General features: G+C 38.2%; 2 protein-coding genes across 3 annotated transcripts; both read right to left on the bottom strand.

Moving 5' to 3' along the window:
• Window positions 1–467: 467 nt before the first annotated feature.
• Window positions 468–6,293, bottom strand: LOC118215469 (membrane-spanning 4-domains subfamily A member 4A-like). The gene is made up of 7 exons (XM_035396313.1): window positions 6,259–6,293; window positions 4,595–4,721; window positions 4,174–4,284; window positions 3,892–3,948; window positions 2,530–2,673; window positions 2,172–2,285; window positions 468–1,509 (listed from the first exon to the last, which is right to left on the bottom strand). The coding sequence occupies exons 2-7, from the start codon at window positions 4,700–4,702 to the stop codon at window positions 1,456–1,458; spliced, it is 588 nt and encodes a 195-aa protein (XP_035252204.1). The 5' UTR covers window positions 4,703–4,721; window positions 6,259–6,293; the 3' UTR covers window positions 468–1,455.
• A 3,616-nt stretch (window positions 6,294–9,909) lies between these two features.
• LOC118215459 (membrane-spanning 4-domains subfamily A member 4A-like) lies at window positions 9,910–18,589 on the bottom strand. 2 transcript variants are annotated; one of them, XM_035396303.1, is made up of 10 exons: window positions 18,390–18,589; window positions 17,432–17,473; window positions 16,760–16,848; window positions 15,641–15,801; window positions 15,389–15,511; window positions 14,995–15,051; window positions 13,556–13,708; window positions 13,063–13,176; window positions 12,186–12,284; window positions 9,910–11,305 (listed from the first exon to the last, which is right to left on the bottom strand). In XM_035396303.1, exons 4-10 carry the CDS (start codon window positions 15,791–15,793, stop codon window positions 11,216–11,218), a joined length of 789 nt encoding a protein of 262 aa, XP_035252194.1. In that variant the 5' UTR covers window positions 15,794–15,801; window positions 16,760–16,848; window positions 17,432–17,473; window positions 18,390–18,589; the 3' UTR covers window positions 9,910–11,215. The 2 variants fall into 2 exon arrangements, with proteins under 2 accessions (XP_035252194.1, XP_035252185.1); XM_035396294.1 differs by having other exon boundaries at window positions 17,432–18,589.
• Between the last annotated feature and the right edge of the window lie 36 nt (window positions 18,590–18,625).

The raw sequence follows: 18,625 nt of genomic DNA, 5'->3' as shown, positions 1-18,625 counted from the left end.
TTTATCTCACCATTCTTTGTAAACTTGAGAGACTGCAGTGTGTGAAAATCCCAAGTCGGCAGCTGTTTCTGAGATGCCGGAACCAACATGTCTGGCACCAACAATCATACCACAGTGAAAGTTACATATAACATGCTTCTTACCCATTACTAATGTTTGGTCGAAGAACAGCTAAACCTTTTTTTTCCATGTCTGCAAGCTTTATATATTGACTTGCAGCCATAGGAATCGCTGTTTGGAGGAGCAGGCTGAGCAGGTGTACCTATTCAAGTTGCCATTGAGTGTGTGCCCTGAACATGTGTCTGTGCATTTACTGTAGTGTAGAATGGCCAGTGTATGTACTTACTGTATAGAGGTAAGCCCAATTCTTCTGTCAAAATGATTTTAATATATATCTAGCCATTCATATGAACAAGCACTGACAGATAAACAATAAAATACGATGCTTCAGAAACTGACTCTTCGGACAGTTTTAAATGTTCACATGTTTATTCACATACGCTGAATATCACACAACATGAAGATGATGGCGAATCATCATGACAAGCAAATGGATCCCCAGTGATCATTTGTATAAAATGTTGCTGGAAATGTAACATCAGTAAGATTCTAAAACGGAAATTCTGACACAACCTGGGGAGGTCCTTTTAAAGATGAAAATGCAACAATTATTCAAGCTTGTATTTTACACCTGTTTCTCAGGACAAATGTCCCAGAGTAGTAACGTGCTACACAAGTGAGTATTCAAGATTAACAGAACATACTTACGAAGTGATTCCTTTGAAATGTGTAAGCAAAACAAATCAATGTGCGCATAAGAGATGTACCTGGAGTCTTCTTCTGTTTTATTTGAATTTAAATACACAATCAAATGTTGAATCGAGTTGGCCATTATGGCTGTATTTATAATAGTCACTAATATTCATTAAGTGATATAAAGAAACACTAATTCTGATATGAAATATTATGCTGATGTTCTGCAATGTTTGAGTTTTCTTCCTTGGTGCCATATCTACTGCAGCTTCGAAGGCTCTGTTTCGCTGTTGATGTCCAGCTGAGCATAGCTGTTCAAAAGACTTTGACCCAAACTCGATACATGTATTGTCTGAGACACACAGAGAAAATACATACAAGTAAAATCTTTATTTTGGTAATACCAGCTACACCTGATGGTGTGAAATATCATTTTCTTATTTGTGTATAGATGTAAAATATTTCTCAAAGAAAGTTTTACTTTTTGCTGAAATTCCCGGTTATACTTTAATGTGTATATTAGCAAAATGAAAAAAAAGAATTTTGGAACTTCCAACAGCCTAAGACAAAAATACATACAGAAAACTTACAGACTCTGAGAATGACACAAGCCCAGTTATCTACACTATTGTATTAAGAGAGTAAAGTAATATCATGTAATGTTCTTAGGTCAGTTGAATTTATAGTCAAGCTGGGTAGACATCATTTCGAGACAGTGTTGATTGGAGCTTCTGGGGATTCTATTATCACCACTTGCTAAAAGAAGAACAATGACAAGACACCATTTCAAACAGATGCATATCACTCTGGCTTCTGGTGACTGCAGGCATGCACAAGCTCTCCATACACAGAGCTAATGGAGAACCTCACCACAAAATCTCAGCCTACACCAGAATTCATCAGTTGAAGACAGTTATGAAAAATACAACACAGACCCTGTGGCCAGATGTGTGCTGGGCTGCTGCCCACACCTGCCACAGTCATGGACTGACTTGCATTCAGAATCATGGGCCACATCACTGTGTTATTTTTTCTGTTTAGATTTAGTTGCACATGACACCCAATTGTCTGCTTACATTTTGTGATAGGAGCTGAGAGAAAGGCTGCAATAGAAAATGTCAATCAGCTGTTTTTTTTCTCCCCTGATTTTAAGAAGTATTGCGATTTTCATTAAATACATCACAAAGTAACACATGCTGGTCATTGAGTACAACATTAAAAGACAAACATGAGATGTACTTGAGTTGGTTTCATGGGAAGGCTATAGGAGCAATGAGCCTTTCATTGGGGGTGAGCTCTTTTCAGTCTTATAGTATTAATGCCTCCTGTATCCATCATTCAGTAGTTCACCGCACACTGCTCCACAGTACCACTGCCAACGCATCTAACCCTAAACCTAAGCCTAAACCTAACCTTACCTCTGTTGAGTAGCCACATATGGCTCTGCAGGTGAATGCTAACACACAGAAGGAGATGATGAACTGCAGGATGGAGAAAACCAGCAGCACTCCTACAATCCCATGAAATAATCCCTGTGCAGTGAGAGACAGAGAATAAATGAATGCCAGTCCTTCATTTCCCCATACAGATTCTTCCACGTAACTGCACTTTCATTTGCACTTTTCAACTGCACAGTGCATAATACAGCATTATACAGAGACATGGTATATTGATGTGAGTCAAGCATTAGTCCTAAAGTCCGCAGAACAGGTGTGGATACTGAACACTGAACACTGAACACTGAGGATACTGAAATGTGAAATATGACTGTTGTACCTGATACGTATACCCCATCTGCTCGCAGTCATAGCTCTGGCAGAAGAAATCCAGATTGCGAACCGAAAGGTTTATAGAGAAAATGCCGATGGTACCGCCAGCAACGACCATGCTGCAGAAGTTCATCCTAAGCGATGTTCTCAACTACCAGAAAGACATAAATGTCAAATGATATCAGGGATATGATGGCGGGGCCAATGTACAATTCATATTTCTAATTAAATCTAAAATCCATAAAATCCACTGATTCCAATTCAGGGCTTCTTTACACAGAGTTAATTTGAACAACATGTATTACTGTAAAGTTATTCACTGATCTGAGCTATTCATAGTGCATTAGCGTGATTAAAAAGTTATTGACAGTTCATTCTACTGCTACCTGTTACAGGGTTCACGAAACCCCAATCTCACAAACTATTTGATACAGGAAACTTTCAGCACAACTTTTTATGTTAAGGTCTTATAAATATCATACCAGGAATGAATATTAAATCAAACTTCAAGTTAATTATAATTGAACTTTAACAAGTTTGCATTCATGCCACTCACATTTCCAGTGTATTAAACCAACAAATGCACTGTTCAGTTTTAAACCTCCATCACAAGTGGTTTTGCTTGGGTTATTTTTAATATTCAATTGCTTTGTGATTTTCACACCCAAAGGCTTCACTCCAAATCAACTGAATTTAACTGCTGGTGAAGAGACTCATCATTTGCCCCTTCAGCTAAGATATCACAGGTCAGGTGTCATGTTGGTTAAGTCTGGCAGGGTTTCTTATGTTGCCTCTGCACTAGCTACTCCAAATGATGTGCCAGACACCCAAAGGCTACCAGCTGCTGCCAGTGAGAGAGATAATTCTCCTCCAGTCATGTTACTGTAGTTCATATTTGGAACTGTGTTGTCTGTTGTGTGGAATCCAATGACTGGTGAATGCAATGGAGGAGTGCATCAGAATAAAAAAACCCAATCAAACAAACACATGAACAAATAAATCTCCCCACAGGACATCTGCAAGCAAACCAAGTGTAATTGGGAAGTTGCAATGAGGAATTAACATAATTCAGGTTCACAGAAAGAACAAATTAGCATGTGACTTTTTTCTGGCCTTCAATTGAAATAGAGAAGCTATTTTGGAGGTGGAGAAGGGTGTGAGACACAGGGCATGTCAACGTTGTTTGACTGTTTGTATAGAATGGAGGCATGTGATCTTAATTAGCAATTCACATTCAGATGCCTTCTTAAAACAGGAAGTAATAAAATATGGAATATGGGGGGGGTTTAGGAAAGGGGAGTTAGGGGGTGGGGGTGGTAAAGAAGGAAACAGACTGAATAGTCTGCTACAGTCTGCAATCAGAACTCACCAGGCATTTGTTGAATTTCTTGTTAGCAGCCACAGTGAGAGCTCCTGAGGAAATGTACTGAGGGGACACAAAAAATAAGATAAATTAATCTGTATCCTGTACTTTTAATGAACCTCAAGTTCATTAAAATAAAATTGACTTTCAGTTGATGACTGATTGACCAAGGAGTGAAACTGAAGCTCATAATTTATGTAAATGTCTTTTACTTTTATTCACTTTTACTCCTGATACAAACACTCCTGATGTTAGTTAAGTTGGACAATTAGCAATGAATTTACTTACAATAAGCCCTCCCCAGAAAACAATCCCTCCGTGAACACCAGTGCTGTCAGCATATATAGTGATGGGGATGCCAAATAATATGTTGATCACTCCAATCATTATTTGCACTATCTGCAAGAAACAAAAGAGAAAACAAATAATTCATTTAATTTACACAACTCTATGTTGATCAAACTGAGTGAAGCAGTCATCACTTTATTTAAATAAAATCCAGACCAAAAAAAGCTGAAAATAGCAGGACAACTTTTTGTCTTTTCGAAAAATTTTGTTTTACAGAAGTATTTACAACAGTAAAATCATTGTGAATTAAACAGTACTGTTCTGGCATAAGTCAAGTATGAGGGCCATCCGAAAAAGGCCTTGCTTTGGGCATTGCTGGAAGTACAGAGGGAAGAGGGAAAGAGCAGAAAAATTGACTTACCCCCAGAGGCTCTCCTTTCAGAAACTTTCCCAGAGCAGTATCACTTTGTTCGTGGCAAACCTGGGTGACGACCACAACCCCACTGGGTGCTGAGACAGAGCTGGACATCTTACAAATGGCAGGTTTTCTGTGTGGAGACATGGAATGAAAATCTATTTGTATTGTGTACATGAACCATGTATATTTTGTTGAGTTTGTGCCCCCACATTTACCACAAAACTGAACACTGACCTGTTCATGAGAGAACCAACAGCCCGTACCCACGTAACCCCCGCCGCCCCCCCCCCCCCCCCCAAAATACTGAGGGGATAGCATTTTAATATAAAAATTTATCATTCATTAGTAAGATCCCAGAAAATATCTGAGAAGAAACAGAACAGAGAAATTTTACAAATATTTACAATGACTGCAATCATAGCTTTGCAGTCTACAGTTTATTCCAAAAAGAACCATAGCACGTGAAAAGGTATTTTTAATAGAAAAATTAAAACATTCTGAACTGCGTTCAAAGATCAGATAAATACTTAAATAACTCCTTAAATGCATGAATACCGTTTGTTAAATAATAATTGTGTTAAATAATAAAAAGGTTTGAATATATCTGCATAGAAAGAGGAATTAAATTTGTATAAGACAACCTTACCTTACAGAACCAATGACCTACTTTCTGTCTCTGGCCAAGGATGTTCAGTGTACTTTCTTGTCTAATGCTACTGGCAGTGATTTCATGGGGCATTTATAGGCAGGTCATGAGCAAGATATATCTTTTCAGTCAGTGAACTTCAGACCCTCCTGACAGATGTATGCCAATCTGTCACATTTGGTGCCAATTAAACTGGTTCATACATTAGAGTTCATGAAACTTTTTGCCCACTTTTTGCCATTTTGCCTTCATGCTGTCCTTTAATCCAACAATTGACAGAAAACCGCTTTACGTCTTGGCAAATAATGAGACGGAATGGTTATTTTTCACTGATTTTGGCAGTGCCTCAGGGGCTGTTTAGTCCTGAATATGTTTTTGGTGCTTCACAATGTAAATTTTTCCTTTAAAAAATTATTTGGATGAATTACTGGTAAAAGAAAGTTAATTTATAATTGTTTACTCCTTCATTAAGTCATAAACAGACTCCATATACAGACTCCAGTATGACCAGCTTTAATGCAAACATAAGGACTTAATATAGGCCAAATCCCTTGTCATACACAATGCAGTCTATAATTATTTTAACAGTGGCACAATTTAAGTTGTTTTGACTCTGTACTCCATCACATTGAATTTGAAGTGACACAATGAATAAAATGAAGTTAAAGTGACAGCTGTCAGTTTTAATGAAAGGATATTCTTATCCATATCGGATGGTCCATATCAGAATTACAGCCCTTTTTATACATTGTTCTGTTTTAATGGGACCAAAAGTAATCGGACAAATTTAAATAATCTTAAATAAAGTTGTCGTATTTAGTACTTGGTTGCTAATCGTTTGGCACTAACACTACCTCTGTCATGTTTCACAGAAGAGGTGATATGCCTTGGATCATGAGCAGTTTCTTTCTTGGCACTTTTCTTTTTCCAACACTTTGGCATAGGTTAATATTTATCTCATTTGTCCATAAGACTTTGTTCCAGAACACTAATGTTTTTAATGTTTTCAGCAAACTCTAACCTGGCTTTTCTGTTCTTCAGGCGTACCAGTGGTTTGCATCTCGCAATTAACCCTGAGGTTATGCTGGTGTATAGGCAAATGTTTGATCTTTTTATAGCTTTCTAGTGCATGAAATAATTATGCACTGACACACAGCTGGCAGCCAAGAAATAGCTGAGCAGCCAATTGTCCAATTACTTATTTCCCCTAAATTGTGGGAACTACAAATTAAAGCTGACAGTCTGCCTTTTAACCTCATATTCTTGGCTTAATTTCAAATCCAATGCATTGGCGTACTGAGCTGAAACAACCAAAACTGGGTCGCTGTCTAAATACTTACGGACTGTGATGTATCCTAGGGGTGTGAATGATGCTCTAAATCAGGGGTCCTCAATCTTATCCAGAAAGGGCCAGTGTGGGTGCAGGCTTTCATTCCAACCAAGCAGTTACACACCTGATTCTACTAATCAAACACTGGAGTCTTTGCTAAGGACCTTGATTAGTGGAATCAGGTGTGTAACTGCTTGGTTGGAATGAAAGCCTGTGCCCACACCGGCCCTTTCTGGATAAGATTGAGGACCCCTGCTCTAAATAGTGCTGCCTGGAATGAATTTTACATTAAATTAAATGATATAACCTAGAGACATACTGGGTGTGTACATTGTCAATCTGCCCTCAATAACTATCAATAGAATGTTCATTTTGGACAACTGACCATTTTGAAGGATACTATTTTCACCATCATAAAAAACTGTAAACAGCTCAACACACCCACTTTTATAAGCAAATGCAACAAAGTCCTCCCTTACGCAAACCTAACTGCCTGAAAGTTTATCTGAGGTCCAGGACTCCTACCTATTGCACACAAGAGTAATCATGTAAAAGTTCAATTTTATTGTCATATGCAATTGTTATGCACAGTGAAATCAATGTAATGTAATGAATTTTACATAAAATTAAATGATATAACCTAGAGACATACTGGGTGTGTATGTTGTCAATCTGCCCTCAATAACTATCAATAGAATGTTAATTTTTACTGCTGGTACTAGGCACGCCCATTGATTAAATATGTACAGTATCTCAACTTAACTCTCATACAGCCCTTACACAATTCTTATTGTGCTCCTGTTATAACCATGTGTCATGGACATGAATGTCTATGAATAGATAGCAAATGTTGGGATACTGTCACGGTACGGGTGCTGGGACCCAGGCGCAGAGTGGGAAAAAACCACGAAACTCAAAAAGGGGAAAATTAACAAAGACTTTACTAACAGGCAAACAAACAGGGAACAAACAAGGCCACAATGGGCAAAACCACAAACTCAAAAAATATCTAAAAGCAGAAAACAAGGGGGACTCACAAATACAGGCAGGGCAGAACACGGTCAGGGCAGAACACAGGCAGGCAGAACACAAGGGTAATTCAAACAAACACAAACAGGTCACAAACACAGGCAGGTACATACGGTCGGCGCAAACATACGTAGGAAACAAACACAGGAACAAAGGAAATGCAGAAACTCCAAAAAACACTAGAAAACCAAGACATGGGCAGGAACACATGGGGCAGAGGCTTACGCACAAACAATCTGACATAACCACAAGGAACCAGCCCCTGAGTCAAGGGAGGGGGAAACTTAAATAGACAGGGGTAACAAGACACAGGTGAACTCAAAAAACAATCAAACCAGAAGGAGGGGATAAGACACAGGTGGGAACAATGATGGGATAACGAGACAATGAAACAATCATACAATTAACAGGGGGGGAGCAGGACACAAAACAGAAGTGCCGCCATCTGGCGGCCCACCAGGGGAAACACAGACAGGAAAACAGGACCATGACAGATACGAAAAGTTAATTAATTTGGGGAGCACATGAGAACATGCAGTATATTTTTAGGGTCACAGACAAAAGATCCAGAACTTTATAGCTCTAGCTCAGTTACAAATATCTGATAAATCAGTGAACAGCATGAAAAAGAAACCAAACTGTACACTAACTTAGTCTTGTGGAATGTATGTAGCTACATACAGCTCATGGCTGGTATATACAAAGTGTACACATCTTTTCAATGACATTGTTTAACTCATTGCACTGGCTTCTTCACGTTAGTCCATCACATTTCTTCCATACACAGTATTAATAGCAATTTTCTGCCCATGCCCCATACCCTTGGATTGTGTGATTAAACAGCCTGTCAATCAAGGCAAATAAATACTGATGAGTGTCCAGAAACTCCTTTTCAGTTTCCAAACCAGGTGAACATTCAATTTATGTGTAATGCTTAATAGCAAACCATTATCATTTCTCTCCATAACTGAGTTCACAAGCATGACTGGTCTGTGTTGCTGTAGTTTGTAGAGATACAAATGAAAAGCACAGCCAAATAAACTGGAAAGAGCATATGTTCCATAAACCTCTTCAATTGAACACACAAATTTGACACGATTGATATATTCATAAATCAACAATCTTGTCAGGGTGCGACGTGGGGGGTTAGGACCCAAACGGAGAGGGGGAAAAAACTCAAAACTCCAAATGATAAGAACAAAAGGCCTCGCAGGGCAACTCTCAAACACAAAGAAAAACATCAAAAGCACAAGAAACACAGAAAATCCAAAAGTCCAAAAACACATGGGAAACAGAACCGGGGCAGGAACACATGGTGCAGGAACATGAGGACCAGACACAACTAAGGATCCAGCACCTGAGTCAAGGAAGAAGGAACTTAAATAGAACAGACACTGACGAGACACAGGAGGGCACCATGAACAATCAGGCCACAGAGAGGGAAGGGAAAACGAGACAACCAAAAACCAATAATTGAACAATTGAAACCAATAATACAATTAAACAGGGGGCGCAGGACACAAAACAGAAGTACTGCCATCTGGCGGCCCAAAGGAAGGACAGACGGGAAACACAGAACCATGACAAATCTAGCAGAAATAAATTGTAAAAAAAAAAATCCTCAGTGTAAGGCATTTTCTGATATGCTGCAATGTCAACATTTTTAAATATATTTATATATTAATGTACTGTGTGTTTAAACACGTTAAAAATAGTGTATCTAAGTGATTTTCATGTCAGGGATGTGCAGTTCTTTTCATTGGACTGACATGATATTTAAGAATACCTGCCATCTAGTGGTGTCTGATAGCCACTGCAATAATAGACACATTGAAACCCGGAAACGATATGATATCTTAATCCTTCACCTCTTACAACAAACACAAACCCCCCCCCCCCGAAAAAAGAGAAGAAAAGAAAATCAGGTGCAATAAGCACAATAAGCACAAGTTGGTAATTCTGAGGTTGAAAAGCATCACAGATTTTATAGAAAATAAAAGCGTAGATGTGTGTTTGCCATATATGTATGCATATCATTTTATGTATTCTTTGTTTTATTGTAAAGTGTTGACCTAGGTTGGTAATAATGCACAGATTTGACTGTTGCATTCATTTACCAAAAATTATGCAAGACTTTCCTTTGAATAAGCAGGGGAAACCACAAATACTCTAATTTTCCATGAAAAGCTTAATGTTGGTAAACAGGAGTGCTGAGCAAATGTGAACAAATATTTAGGGTGTAGCAAGATTCAGGAAGTTACAATATTAATTTATAACACCACGAATAGAGGAAAACAACTTGATATGACACAGTGCAGTGAAAGTGATTTTATTCCCTTATGGAAAATAGATTAAGGCTTTAAATGCAACACACATTCTTGTGTTGATAAATTGGAGCAAAACAATAATAAGAATAAGAATCTAAAAAAAGAATAGAGTAGTCATCATATTATTAGTATAGGTAGTACAGTATATTATTAAGCAGCTATAAAAAAAAAAACACAAGTCACTGGTTTCCATAAGATGATTCAAGAGAGAAATGCAAAGTGTGTTAGATTTCTCTATTCCTGAACTTTGTACAGGTACTGCAGAACTCCAGGCAAATTTTGCCTCACAGTGGAAAACTGCTAAGGAGATTCTTTGTTGTCACACTTGTAAGTAAAGTCTCTGTGTTAGCGGGATCAGTATTTACAGAATCACTATGAGTAGATCTGCTCTTAAACAGGTGAGGCTTGTTTAAAAGCACCTCATGCATGTAGCACAAGGTCCTTATTAATCCAACACAGGTTTTATTGTTTAGGTTTAGTAAGGAAAAGGCAGAACAAACAAAAAAGGAACATAATGAAGCCATAAAAGTTAGTTAATATGTACTCTAAAGATGCACAGCTCAACATTATGATTAAAACATTGCTGGTAGGAAATACAAGTTGGGCCTCAATGCCTGTTTTGTTTGCCAAAACATAAAGGTTATCAACTAGGATATCAACTAACAAAAGTTAGTTGATATCTACTCTAAAGATGAATAACACACTATAATGATTAAATCAGGAAATACAGTAGCTACAGAATAACAAAGAAACTATTTTTCACTTACTCCACCACTGATTCCCCAGTTCATATCTGTAAAGGGATCAAGTCTGTCTCGACACAATAAATGCTGACAATAAAGTCTCCCAGTCTGATTCTATGAGTAAACATAAACATGCAAGGAAATGGTATCATTGGACCTGCTGGAGATTTGTGCATAATATAGCAAGATTTACATTGTAAAGGTATGGAAGGTAGAAAATCATATTGACCCTGCATGTATGTCATTTGAATTAATCATATATTTCTTTAGTGGCTCAAGCCATTCATTCATAACGTAGAACTTACTGGGTGTTCTTGATTTATATGGAAGTGCTGCTTTGTTTAAAAGATATTTTGTAATGCACATGATTCTGATCAAAAACTGTCTAATTGCATATTCCTTTTTTGAAAAAATATATGCAATATCAGTGATTAAAGTATTGGGGATACAGGATATCTAGAGTATAGGCAACTCAACACTAATAAAGTTTTGCGAAAAGACGAACCATATGAACGTCAATTGATAACAGTACTCAATCTGATCTTTGTCTCATGGGGGGACTGTGACATATTCCAGAGGATTCTGTTGACTCTTGATGAAGACATCAGGCTGGTTTTGAGCCATGCTGGGGGATATTGTCTTGGATAGGGAAAGAAACAAAATAAGTGACATTAATATAAACTTTCACCCCAAGGCAGCTAGACCTGCTGGGGTGCATGGCACTATTTGCACATTGTAAGCACATTTCTTTTGAAATCTTTTAAATATCAACTTGGTGAATTCCAGGTGAATTGGAGATAATTAACATACAGTTCACATAGACAAAGGTGCACATCAAAGGTGATTAATAATTATAGGACAGCACAGGACCTGTACTTACAGTAAGTCTTCTTTCAGCAAGAGACTGATTGCATTCCAAGATAATAACTAAAGTTAACAATATTGCAGTCAAACTATTGTTCTGTTACTATCCATCCATTATCTATACCCACTTCATGGTATCTGTACCCTGCTCACGGTCACGGGGGGGGGTGGTGGGGGGGTGGGGGGGGGGTGCTGAAGTATATCCCAGCGTGCATTGGGCGAGAGGCAGGACTACACCCTGGACAGGTCGCCAATCTATCACAGGGCGCACACACCATTCACTCACACACTCATACCTATGGGCAATTTAGAGTCTCCTATTAGCCTACCTGCAGTCTTTGTACTGTCTTTGGACTGTGGGAGGAAACCGGAGTACCCGGAGGACATGCAAACACTGGGAGAACGTTCTACCCACTGCACCACCATGCCGCCCTTTCTGTTAGTACATATTTCATTTAATTACCCTCTATCACAGTTATAGGGATTTAACTAACATAGTGTGTGGGCATAAATAATGGTCCTGTTTAAATTGAGATTATTCGGGAAAAGAGAACCAAAAATCTATTGAGAAAGCCAACAGTTCAAAACAAGAACTAAAATACAGGAAGTGTAATCGTGGAGGGGGGAGGGGGGTGTGAATAAGTAGATTTCTCACCTCATATGCCTCATATGCTTGTGTTGAAATGGACAGCTGTAGATTTTCTGGTGGGGCAGTATTGCCTTCAGTGCTTGGATGTTGCATGATTACGACTTCCTAAAGGAAAGATATGAAATTGGACGGAGTGTAGCACAGTGGGTAAGGAACTAGACTTGTAACCAAAAAGTCTCAGGTTCGATTCCCGGGCAGGACACTGCCGTTGTACCCTTGAGCAAGTTACTTAACCGAAATTGCTTCAGTTTATATCCAGCTGTATAAATGGATACAATGTAAAATGCTATGTAAAAAAAAAGTTGTGTAAGTCACTCTGGATAAGAGTGTCTGCTAAATGCCTGTAATGTAATGTAATGTAAAAATTGGAACAAGCACCAGAAAGAGCCCTGATGCTCCGCGCCATGAAGGCAAGCTCAGGCGCACACATCAGGATTGTTTTTTATACAGCCTCAGCTTTGACAAGAATAATTTGGTGAAGAGCATCATCAAAATAAAACAAAAAATACAATAGTTTCTTTCCCTCTTTCTCCGATTGGCTCACCTGCCAATCAGCTGGGTTTTCTTCACTTTCAGCATTTTGTGAATCATTTTCAGTAAAGTACAGTACATAAAAGGCCTATGAAAATACAGAGTACAACAGGCTGATTACTGATTATATAACTTCATAAAGGCTATAAAAACTAAATGTGAACTACAGTTGGCTTTAGCTGACTTGAAATCAATGTATAGGCATATTTTTACATGTATTTTGAGCTTATATTCCATTTCTTAGTTTTCCAAAGAAATTTCAACATCCCTCCTGTGCCCATCATTCAGTAGTGTGCTGCACACTGCTCCACAGTACCACTGTAAATGCACCTAACCCTAAACCTAACCTCACCTCAGGGGTACAGTCACACACTGCCCCACAGGCGAATGCTGACACACAGATGGAGATGATAAACTCCAGGATGGAGAACACTAACAGCACTCCTGTCATCCAATGTGACTCGATCTGTACAGAGAGAGACAGAGAATAAATGAACGCTAGCCACTTCCCCATACAGTTTCATCCGTGCACCTGCACTTGTGTGCAATATGGAACTCCTGACATATATAAAGTATGAGAGTTAGTAGCCTAATCTTTTTCATTACACACATTACACCAGGACATTTATTTTAGTGCTGGCACCTTAACTCTAACCCTAACCTTAAATCTTCACATTCAATATGCCTCTATGAATACCAGCAACTTCCATAACAAGTTGCAACAGAGCACAATGATGTCTGATCTAATCATAATTTTGAGTTGTAGTCATACAGCACAACTGTATATTAGATATTTACATTTAATTACACCTGAAATTATGAAATGAAAAACATTATTTCTGTACCTGAAATGTAGGCTCACATATGCAATGCGAGAAGTTGAAGTAAACATTGCTGTAGTAATAACTTCTTTCAAGAGCAATGTCCAGGCAGTTAAGGATGATAGCAATGCCAGAAGTAATGGTGCTAAAGATGTTAATACCAAGTGCTCCTTTAACCTTTGGGAAAGAGATACTGTGTTGTCACTTCAGAACATTCTGGGTCTATACCTACAGTTTGAAATCAAGGACTGCCAAGTGCCTTTCTGATGCAACGATTTTGGTTGCCTCATTAGTACACAAGAATAGCATAACCATAATGACAAATAAAATGTCCTACTTCAGTAGGATATTTCAGCAATTCCTCTAACAATTTTATTTAAAATATTTCTCAGAAATTAATAATATAACGCAGTTGTTTGATCTCAATATTACAAGTATGTGATACTCGGGGGTACGCCTAAGCAACGGTCACCGTCGTTCCCTCAACATGCACAGTAGAGGCGGTTTCCCATTACTTCCTAGGCTTCGCCACTTGCCCCCTCCTATCCTCTCCAGTTCCTATGTCCTGTGGCCCGAATACAAAGTCAGCTGCTTTGAAGGCAGAATTTTCCCTATTTTCACTACACTTGTCCTTCGGAGGAATGCCCCAAACCAAAGTCATCAAAAAATGTGCCTTTCTGAGTTAAGTTAACAACAGTTTACAGTCAGAAGATGCCGCAAGTAAAGCACCTATTAAAGTTAACCACGCATCGGCGAAGAATTCACTCAGGACTTTTAACTGTATTCATACCACCAACGTTGCGACATTGCATCATTGGAGGCGGACAGCGTGTTTCCTGTTTACTTGTTCATCCATGAGAAGTTACAGCGTCCTTCTCTGTTTTTGTTTTTCAAACTTCAATGCAGCATGGTTCTATAAAAATCAGCAACCACAAACATGCTCCTGCAAGCCTCTCAGCTCTACTGATTGGTCAGCTCTCACAAACACTCTCTGGCAATCAACATTTGCCCTGATGCTGCGGTTAGAAGATGAGGATCATCTATTGCCTGTTGAGTTCTATGCTACCTACAGTATTGAGAGTAAGCAAACAGGCAGTGCTCCTCTCGACTAGGGCAACATGCATACCTTTGTCATTTGATACAAATTTGATGCTGATTTGAGTTTGCAGGACAAAAATATAGGCATAAAATCAGTTTAGGTGAGCTTAATGATAAGAGGCGGCAGCAAAACATTTCTTATCCAAATGAAAAGTAGATTGAAGTGAGATTTTCTAGTCAACGATTAAGTGGCAATGAAACTGCAAAAAGTCAGGCGCTTGAAAGGATATTATTGATCATTAGAATTACCATACCTGGCAAAAGAAATTGAGCTGCTTCCCTAATCTGGGAAAGCTAAAACAGTTCTACTGAAATTAATGAGTAAATTTTGGAATGGTCAGTACCAGTCAGTGATCAGAACTCACCAGGCATTTGTTGAGTTTGTTGTTAGCGGCAACACTCAGAGCTCCTGAGGAAATGTACTGAAGATAGAAAAGGAGAGAAATAAAATGTGTTCCAGGTCAGGAAGGTAGATTACTAGGCTACTTCATTGTGTAACGTTAAATAGTTAACTCTTTATTTTCAGACCTCAGCTTCAAGTCATTGTTCCAGTTCAGTTGTAAGCACATATTGATAGTAGTTTACAATTAAAGCATCAAAGGTAAATTATTTTATTTTCTCCAATAGGAGGCCATTAACAATTGAAATCAACTTGCATGTGATCAGTGATTCTGCCACTGAAACCGACTCTTGATATATTCTTCATAAAAACATTCCTGAGCTTCATTCAGTAAAATTGTTTGTAACTAATTAACTTACAATAAGTGCTCCCCAGAAAGTGATCCCAGTAATGGTAGCCTTTAAGTCACCATATATGGAAATGTATGCATGCATGCTGATGCCAAATAATATCTCCACCACACCGATCATTATTTGTACAGTCTGTAAAATAAAAAGGACAAGAAAATCTGGTTAGATCTACTTCTTTGTCTTGCCGTGGCACTGCCACTGCATAGTTTTCTGAGCACAGAGGAACAGAAGAGTGACATGCAAGACCAATAATTATCTCACCCCAAGTGCCTTAGGCTCGACTTTCAGAAACTTGTCCAGCACAGAGGAAGCTTTGGGGATAGTGCAGGGAGTGGTTACAGCAGTGCCAGAATCCCGTGGGTAGACCTGGGTAATGACCACCACTCCATTGGCTGTTGAGAAAGAGCTGGACATCTTATAATCTGTGTAGAGACAGATAAAGAAAGAAGACATCCAAGTTAATATTTAAAAGACCATTTAAACCAATTCTGATGTCAGGTGTCATACTAAAAAAGATAACGATGGTGAGTGCTTAAATACGAATTTTACAAATACATTTTGTGTCATATTAATGTTAAATCAAAAAACAAACTGAGACATAGGCACAGACAAAAAAAGTTGGCTATATCTAGATTGGCTATATCTAGGTTATAGGCCAAAAGTATTCTGTGGTTTTTAATAAACCTTGAGTAAATAAGAATTCAGTTAATATGTGCGCATTTATTGAATAACTAACCAAAGTATAAACATTTTTTCCCATTTTCTACCTACAAATAAGATGAATTTTACTTAAAAATAATCTTAAACACAACCTTTCACAAAATAGCCTCCTTTGGCTTTAATTACAATTAAATTATTTGAAGTCTATCCAATCATTTTGCAAATGGGGTTTGGATTTGGAGGAGTAATTAAATAAACTGAAATCTAATCTACCTTATCTATTTTGTTTTAAAATCTCAGGTAGCCTTATATCATTGGCCTGTAGTGTAAGCGAAATAGGCGCTAAAGTTGCAAGAAATATGGCAAAAAGAAGGCGGCATTAGGGTTTGATGCGCAGGGCCAAGTAAAAATATTGTAGCAAGGCTATTCCCAGTCAGAAATTGCAAAGAAGCTTATGATTTCCAGGTGTAGTGTTCAGTACACACTCCAGCTGATGCCAGTAATGTTAACAGGAGAAGAGGCAGTAGGAAAATATCTTGTGGTGTCTAGCAAAAGACTTTGTTGTAAAATTGCGCCATAACTACAGGAAGAACACAACACATCTAGAGAGAAGCCAGTTCCCCTGACTACAGTGAAATAGGAACTATAATCTGCCAGTCTAAAAGGATGCGTTGTAGAGTCCCTGCTCAAACTCCAAATTTTTTAATAAGGCAACCATACCTCAATACAAATGGACCATGGACTGTCTCATCTATTCTTTCTTGTCTTCTGTCCTGTGCGAGGGTAATCTGTGGGTTGTTCCTTTATTCCTGGTGTTTTCAAATGTATAGTTCGTCAGCAGGACAGTTAAATACAGTATTTCAATCAGTGAACATTGTACGTCATCATACATATGAGCACAAATTTCTTGACACGAAGGGGGAAAGGGTATGATGGTAAAATTAATAACTCCATAATTGCTGCAAGCTATGGATAAAGACTGCAACACATGACTCTTGGTTCAAACTTCACTTTACACAGCAGTGTCTGACCAGTTCATTCCAACCAGCATTACACCTTTTTTGGGTGGATGGCATAATTAACTGCTGATACAATTGCACGTTTAACGAACATGTAAGAACATGTAAGCAAGGTGGTTTCACAACACTAGCAACTCGCAGTCCATTTATTGTGTCAAACATAGAAATGCATAGCCCAGAATTGGCTAATAGGACTCACTACACTTAAGATTGAGTATTTAATTAAAAAGTCATGTCAAAATAGAAGAGGCAGAATTATGGTATTTTTTAATCAGTATCAGGCCATGCAGCGCACTTAAGTGTGCACTTAGATATGCATCTAAGTATATAGTAAATCACTGAACAGTATTAAAAAAATAAATAAAGTACTTACCGATATTTTGTCAGAGAAAATGGATAAACAAGCTTTCCAGTGCTGCATGTACGCATGAAAAGACATTAAAGCGGCGGTTGTTTCACACAGGATCAGGTTGTGTGACTGAATAGCTCAAATTCTGTCTACAAAATTATTAATATTGGTTTTGCTTCCTCCTTTGCATTCTGGACTCCTTCGTGTGAGGCGAGTTACAGAACGTCATTGTTAATTATTAACACATTAAAATGAGTTGCTATACAGAATGTCACGTACATCACAATTATGGCAGTTTAGTAGGAGAATTTTTTTTTTGTTTCAGGATAAACTTGCTTTCCCCGTTGCTTTCATCACTTTGCACAATGGAAAAACATACCTTGTACTTATTTACTTTGAATATCATACTCATATCTTGATAATAAAGATGTTTTCAGGCATAATAACTGAATGCATATGAATGTATTGAACTAGGTGCTTTTTAACACTATATTTTTATGTGTATGCAGAAACATACCTGTAGTGGTCCAGCAACAGAGACAAGTACAGATGGTCAAAGAATTTAATTTCTACCAATGATTCATATTGTAGAACACAGCCAAATATTCTGGCGTTTACAGGATACAGAGAAACGTTGGATTAAAAGGAACTAATGTAATACAAAATTACATTGTTTATACGTCCTGCCTGGTCTTTCACTTGCCACCCATTATACACCTATTTAAAATATTCTCTGGGGAAATCCAAAATGGCGCTGATTGTTTGACCGGCTGCCTTGGAAAACAAGATTGTGCCTATCCTCCATTCAACCATGATTTTTTGGTGTTAAGACACATTTTCCCACTATTTACACACAACATACACATTAAACAAAAGGGCATCCAGACTGAAGACCGTTTTACTGATATTGATTAGTTTAGTATACCAAACTTCTTGGCATCCTATTGTCCCCTCTCCACATGACTTTGAATTAGCTACATACCAGGGTTTGCATACTCCACATCATGGCTTGAAGACATCTACATTAAGTGTTTTTTTTTTTTTTTTTTTTAGTTTGTAAAGGATTTTAGGATTCCCATTTGAAGTGCTGCCAATGGGCCAAACAAACCGGAAAGAGCGTCTGCCAAATGCCTGTAATGTAATTGTGGCAAACACGCCTGCCACAGGCCACCAAAGTGGCTTTCCTTGGGGCCCTCCAGCACAGAGACACAGGGAGAT

This window comes from Anguilla anguilla, chromosome 1, assembly GCF_013347855.1.
Source record: "Anguilla anguilla isolate fAngAng1 chromosome 1, fAngAng1.pri, whole genome shotgun sequence".
In the NCBI taxonomy this organism is placed as follows: domain Eukaryota; kingdom Metazoa; phylum Chordata; class Actinopteri; order Anguilliformes; family Anguillidae; genus Anguilla; species Anguilla anguilla.
Note: the sequence above shows the minus strand (reverse complement) of the source record. Positions and strands in the feature narration are given on the sequence as shown.

Bases quoted from the DNA above. Each gene is read 5' to 3' on its own strand.
- LOC118215459 (XM_035396294.1), bottom strand. From the start codon at position 15,793: ATGTCCAGCTCTTTCTCAACAGCCAATGGAGTGGTGGTCATTACCCAG. The intron at 15,052-15,388 runs GTAAGTTAATTA...TTCTATCTTCAG, and splicing joins CTTTCTGGGGAGCACTTATT to TACATTTCCTCAGGAGCTCT. The intron at 13,709-14,994 runs GTGAGTTCTGAT...TCTTTCCCAAAG, and splicing joins ACAAACTCAACAAATGCCTG to GTTAAAGGAGCACTTGGTAT.
- LOC118215469 (XM_035396313.1), bottom strand. From the start codon at position 4,702: ATGTCCAGCTCTGTCTCAGCACCCAGTGGGGTTGTGGTCGTCACCCAG. The intron at 4,285-4,594 runs GTAAGTCAATTT...TGTTTCTTGCAG, and splicing joins TGAAAGGAGAGCCTCTGGGG to ATAGTGCAAATAATGATTGG. The intron at 2,674-3,891 runs GTGAGTTCTGAT...TCTTTCTGGTAG, and splicing joins AGAAATTCAACAAATGCCTG to TTGAGAACATCGCTTAGGAT.